Here is a 6,777-nt window from a genome sequence, read left to right on the forward strand (position 1 = left end):
TAATACAATTCACAAAGATACAGGAATATTATTTTTCCTATTTTACCTGACAAGGCATTGCAGGTGTTCCCTGTCTTGGGGTCTCCATCACCATCAGCGTTCTTATTGAAATTCATGGGCATTGCCTGAGCCTGGGGATTCCCCAGCACTGGATGGGGAGGGACAAGGCCTTTCACAACTGAATCTACTTCCTGTAAGAGAAGTCAATCCAAGGCATTCAAATCTATTTTTACATTTAGGACTGCATAAAAAATGGTGGGTAAGAATGGCATCTGCAAAAAAATGAATAGCCATAAAAGTACTTTAACCACTAGTAAAGTTTTACCTCATCACCACTGGAGTGAGAAGACACCGAGCTTCGATGCACCTCCCACTGTCTCTTAGGTGCCTCCTCCTGTGTCTGACTGTGTGCTGCTTCCCTTTTTCTTTGTCTTACAGCTTTATGAGACTTCTTAATCACTCCAGCATCTGCATCATCTGGACAGAGGGGTATGATTAAAACAGAGGAAGTGTGGTCAGTCCAGCTGGACAATGACTAATTGGTGAAGATAGCCAAATGAACAAACTTCATAAAGTGAAATTTACTGAAGTTGTATTTCTTTAATCATTTTGATGACTTGTAGATTATGTGATAAGTGAACAAATGAGCTGGACTGTAACCTTTGTCTGTACGTCGTCGGAATGATAACTTTCGCCTCCGTAATTTATTGAATCCCCCACAGTTGGATTCGTCACTGCTTGGAGAGCCTGGGATCATGTTTGTCTGAAAGGAGAAGGAAACTGCGTTAAATGACAATTATTAAAAGGGACATGGAGATTCAGGAACATTTTTGCTTGGATGCTTAAATACAGCAACACATATTCATTACATGGATAGAAGGAGATAATATTAGCAACAGAGAGCAGACATTCAAATAGTCAAAATATCGCCAATGTAGCTGAATCTGTGTAAGTCCCTTGCAACATTCAAATTGTATCTAGGTTGAGTTTGTAAACTCACATCTCGAAGATTGAAAGTGATTTCCAGGTTGTTCCAGAAGTGGTCTGCAAATTCTGGATACATGTCCAGCACCTCCAGAACATCTTCTCTGAGGATTTTGTGGAGGTCACAGTAGGTTAGAGCCCGCACATCAGCATTGGATTTACCTGGTTGCGCATACAGGTTGATAGGCTCACCGAAAATGTCATTCTTCCCTGGGGAAGGTGTAAAAAAGAAAGCTTTAATAGATAAATACAGATGTGGAAAGTAACTAGGTGTATTCACTCGAATACCACACAGAGTACATATTTGAGGTTTTGCACTTTCTTCTACTCTAAAAATTAATATTTGAAATACAAATGAAACTTCCTATACTTGTGCAACTGGAAGAGGCCTTCTGTAATGTTCTCCTAAAGCAACACTGAACTATTTGGAGTATCATTCTATCCTCACCAGTAGATGGTGCAGTGGAGAAATGGAAAACCTGTGCTCCAGCCTGCAACGAAGGCTGGACTTGAAATAATGAAAATAAAATTCCAGTCTTTAAATTAAAATGTAAAGCTTGAACTGAATGAAAAGAAGAAAGAAGTCGTTTTTAATTTTATCAGGCTAATTTACTTCCTAATAACTTAAAAATAAAAAGGGGGCAGGTGTTAAATGGTAAATGCAGTTAATAAAACATGGTGGAAGTGAGAGTTGTAAAAACACTTTGTATTTACCCAGTATAGCTACGACCACATCTCCTCTCAGTATCTCTATGGATCCCCTGGATATAAAGTAGATGGCAGTGAGGACATCCCCGGCGTGGACCAACGTGTCACCTGGGGGTGCATGGGTGGTCTTGAACTTCATGGCCAGTGCCCTTAGGCATCCTTTGGTGGAGCCTTTAAAAGCCTTGCAGTTCTGCAGTAATGTCCGGTTCAGATGGAGGCAAATATCTGCCTGGAGACACTCTGGGAAACCTTTCAGAACCTGGGGTGAGGGATTAAAGGAATGAGCAAGCAAAGGGAGGATGAACACAAGGACAAGGAAGGAAAAAGGGATAGAGAGCAAATGAAGAACAAAAGGAAAAGAAAAGAAAGGCATTGAGGCAAAAGAGGTGGAAAAAAGCAAAAAGCAAAAAAGGGTGGAGATAATGGAAACAGAAGGAAGAGATGGGAAAAAGAAAGTGTATAAATTGATAAAGAAAGGCTGTATTGATACATTAGGTATTGATACATGCTATTAGCAGTGTTCGTGAAATATTTAGTTTAGAATCTCACAGCTTATGGATGTTTTAAAAGGAATAATAAAGTGGAGCCTATAGTGTCCTTATTGCCTTCTTTATTATTGGTCAACACTCATGTGACATTAGCTTTTCACTCTTATTACACAGTTCCACTAATTAACATGACAAAACATAACTACCAAACATTAATCATTAGATAACTGTTCTAATCTCTGAAGAAGTTATGTTTTTTTCAAGTTTTAGGCTTTTAACCTCTAAGTAGAAGACAAACATAAGCAGTCTGGGATTTCCAATCTTTAAAGGTCCTATGCATTGATTTTTTTCACTCTAAAATTATTTAAGCTTTATTTCTGAGGGTGTACATGAACACAGTCAGAAAGCCTTGTTCCAGCTCTTGTACTGTAAGTGTCAGGCTATTGACTGTATCTTTCTGGTTGAATGCACAGGTCGGAAGTGTAGATAAAACACCTGTGTCTCCCTCTCCATTTCTCTCTCTTTCATATGTTTCATGCTACTTTCTTCATTTCAGCCTTTACTGGACACTCTCTTCATATCTCTATTGGCCACATTCCACTTTCTTTTGTCTTTTTGTCCCTTTTTCACATGCTTTTAAAGTCCAGTAATCATACCTTTTTTATTCTTTCCTGTTATGTCTTTTCAGTTCTCCTCAAAATTTTAAAGCCTCCTTTAAATGCTTCAAGGTCTGACTTGAAACATGAAAATAGACTGATTAACCTCGCTATAACCTCTCAACTAAAAATCACTTTTGCAAACTTTAATAATATCCTAACATTACACCTTGTGCACACTCAGCAACCATTTTGTGGATTTGCGAGGTGCCAGGTACAAGCACAAAATGTGCTGAAGTCAGATTTTACACCAGCTGTATCAGGTCTACTCTTAGCTCGGGTTTAATGGTGCATTTAGCAAACAGTAAACTGCCAATTTTCAAGGCTACACTGTAATTTTTATTTATTTATTTTTTAAATAAATGTTTTCTTTCTGATATTTCACCATGAAAGCCTCTGGGACAATCTCTACAACTGTAGGTGAACATACAGTAAATATGGTACTATACTGCATATGTAGTTATGTGTACTGGACGTGCAACTGCCTGATTGATAATGTTGTATTATGTCTGTCATTGTTGGATCGTTTTTGCATCACGTTAGGAGAGCATTAACTGTAAATTAAAACAAACTGTAGATACATTTATAACATAAAAACATTCAGAGAAGGTGAAAGTATTTTTTAAACCCTGAGTGTTGCTGGAAGTCTTCTTTTCATGCTGCATACAAGTGCAGCACAACAAAAAATGTATAAATATATGTAGCCTCATAGGCAAAATAAATAAATTAATTAAAAATATCTGCAAAGGACTTGTGGCACCACCTGCTGCTGCTTGATGTGAACACAATACAAATGAGTATCGATAATTTTTTATCACCGCTGCTATTTTACTGAGGAATATTTACAACTATTATATGCATTGCCATGGAATTGGGTACAGCTATTTACTGTTCCCAGATGATGAACCCCACTGACACCGATGGTCTTAAAGTCTGATATTTCCTCCAGCACTAACAGGCATCAGGTTTTTCAACTGTGGGGAGAGTTAATTGCTCCTGGCTAAAGAGAATGACCACGCTGGCTTGATGCGAGTGTTTTTCCATTGGACTACACTGCACAGCAAAATAAAGTAGTTTACCTGTACTGCTAATGAAGCACTGCTATCTTGGTGAGACACAAATTACATTTCCAATAACTTTTTCGCAATAAAAGTATCCTGCTGGCAGCCACAGCAGGAAAGGTTGGCTTTGTTTTATGGGGCAACTTAAACATCTGATATAGCTACAAGGAATCAATAAAACAGTAAATTATGGTTCATGTCTGAAAATACAAACAATAATACAGCACTGAAAATAAATTCTGAAGTCCAGGTAGATGATACAGAAATACTGAGGTTGACTGAGATCAGTCCTACCTAGTGGGACCACAGTAGTATGACTCAGTGCAGTTATACTCAGTTATGAGGGTGTTTATGAAATGTTCTTCAGCTATAAAGCTTGTCAGTGCGACGTATGTTGTCATTAATGCTAAAGAAGTTCTCCTACCAACACGGGAGTGCTATTTTAGGAGGTGCTCCCATGGGTCTTATAAGGGAAAAGGGACAAACGATCATATGAGTCATATACTGTAGGTTGAAGGTCAGTCGTTCCTTGCTCCTTTATTCTAGGGACAGTAATGGGTTTTAAGTCACCTGAGTTTTGATGGTGCTCACACACAACTAGGCCTACTAATGTGAAGTTGTTGTGACACTGTGTTGAATTTTGGGTATATGCACCACGGATCATGTTCACTATTCTTCATAGAAATATACACTATATACATATAAAAGTTGATATAAAAATATATATTATCCCATACAGATACATACAGTAGCGGATGCTTCAACTATGTCCAAACATCCACTTTAGTGTTCAGCCTGAGCACAGACAGGACAGAAAGCTAGTCCATATACACAGTGCCTGTCATATCAAACATAAATAGGTCTGATCTGGTCCAGTGGCTTTGACACAATAATACAAGTCTGTGGTTCAGTTCTGGTCCATATACATGCATGCATAAAGTGGCCATCTTGCAGCCTACAGTGGTAGATAACAGCCAGAGCTGGCCCAGAATGGACTGCTATCCGGGTAAAAACAACAACAACAACACATATTCATTTCATTTTTTTGGCCCAAATGTATCCATCTATTATCTATACCGCTTGTTCCTGAATAGGGTCATGAGGGAGCTGGAGCCAATCCCAGGTGACATTAGACGAGAGGCAGGGTACACCCTGGATAGGTCACCTGTCTGTCATAGGGCTGACACTTAAAGACAGACAACCACACACACTCACTCATTCACTCTCTCCTAGGGGAGTGCATGTCTTTGCACTGTAGGAGGGAGCCAGTGTACCCAGATGGAACCCACGCAGGCACAGGGAAAACATGCAGACTCCACACAGAAAGGCCCCGGGTCGGCCGGGGCTCAAACCCCGACCCTTCTCGCTATGAGGTGACAGCGCTATCCACCACTCCACTGTGCTACACCTAAGCTTATTTATAATCTAAACAGTTAACTACACGCAAAAATGGCAAAAATAAAACACAAAAATAGCAATTGAAGTACTTCATTATGAAACCACTATTAAAATATTAATGTAGCTTAACTACCAGCAAGCTACTGCAAAATGTAGTTAAACTACTAGTTTAATGTAGTTCACCACTCCCCAACACTGAGACTATGGGTGTAAAATGCAGGAATCTAGATGCGGATCACAGATACAGGCTTTGGTTCACATTTGTGAGTGTATAGCATGGTTAAAATGTGAGCTGTTATGCAGCCTTCACTGACAGCTGGATTGATTAAAGAACATGGACATCTATTCTGTCAGAGAGGCGGACAACTGAAATGCTTTCTGTGTAGGAAAGTGCTGTGCTGCAGGAACCAGCATCTCCACCAAAAGGATGCATCATATAAAAGAAAGAAAAAAAAAAAGTCTGGTTCAGCTTTTTGTGAACTGCAACATGACATCATCCAAAGACACTGCGTTGGCTTATCACTTACATGCAAGTGTGTGTTTAGTGTTTTTCTCATGTTTACCTCAGGATCATCATCAAATATGAAACAACTGTGATGATTATGTTCTAGAGTTGTCAAAGACCATCTGTGAGTATTACCAACCACTGTGATGTCTTTTAGCATCTAATAACCTTTAAACACATAAATCTGCTCCTCCGCTGGAGTTCCCAGATCATACTTTGTCTCAGTAGTCAAACATCAGCAACAAAAAACTGACCTGAGAGCAGATTCAGTCATCCACATGCAAAACAATAACAGATGTGTTTCTCTTTCCTCATGCTTTTATCACAACACTCCTGTTGCTTAGAGTTTCTTATAAGTGCAGCATTACTATTTTCTCCATCCTCATGAATGAAAGACGTTGCAGTTCATAAAATCAGTCATGGACACAGATTCTGCTTCACACAGTCATTACAGCAAACATCCAGGGTGCTCATGATGCCACACTTCACTGTGTCTTTAAGGGCAACAAGAGGGAAGAGGGCGGGGGGGGGGGCACTGCCACTGAAAAACTATGTATGCTCATCAAATTTCTTTCCTTTCTACTTCAGTGGCTCACTTATTACACTGAAATGAAACTTGATTTCAGTGATGAAATATTGTAGAAGCATTGGAACTTTGCACCCAATCAGAGTTCCTCAGCTTTTCTTTAATTAATGAGGATGCTGGTAAGGTTTCCAAAAGTTTTTTTTTTTTTTTTTTTTTTTTTTTTAAAGTGTACTTTTGGGCCAAGATTATGGAACAGCTTACAAAGCATGAGAATTTATAGTACCAATTATCCTGCATTAATATCTAAAAGAACACTTACATTGTACATATATTTTCTTCACATACTACACATGAAGTGAGATGACATCTGACTCATGCAAAGCACTAAACATTTACATCAGCAGATCTTGAGTGTGTGTGTGTGTGTGTGGGGGGGGGGGGGGAGGGCCCG

At 39.2% G+C, this 6,777-nt stretch overlaps 1 protein-coding gene across 4 annotated transcripts in view; it reads right to left on the reverse strand.

Annotated features, from left to right (window-relative positions):
• kcnh2b (potassium voltage-gated channel, subfamily H (eag-related), member 2b) overlaps window positions 1-6,777 on the reverse strand; it is a 175,990-nt gene that overhangs the window by 11,852 nt on the left and 157,361 nt on the right. For all 4 annotated transcript variants that reach the window (XM_020619427.1, XM_020619426.1, XM_020619428.1 and 1 more), the window contains 5 exons: window positions 1,699-1,951; window positions 1,001-1,194; window positions 661-763; window positions 326-477; window positions 47-191 (listed from right to left, as the gene is read on the reverse strand). In XM_020619427.1, the coding sequence (XP_020475083.1) occupies window positions 47-191; window positions 326-477; window positions 661-763; window positions 1,001-1,194; window positions 1,699-1,951 (847 nt within the window). The remainder of the gene's footprint in view (window positions 1-46; window positions 192-325; window positions 478-660; window positions 764-1,000; window positions 1,195-1,698; window positions 1,952-6,777) is intronic.

Source organism: Monopterus albus, unplaced genomic scaffold (genome assembly GCF_001952655.1).
Source record: "Monopterus albus unplaced genomic scaffold, M_albus_1.0 scaffold219.1, whole genome shotgun sequence".
NCBI classification, from domain to species: domain Eukaryota; kingdom Metazoa; phylum Chordata; class Actinopteri; order Synbranchiformes; family Synbranchidae; genus Monopterus; species Monopterus albus.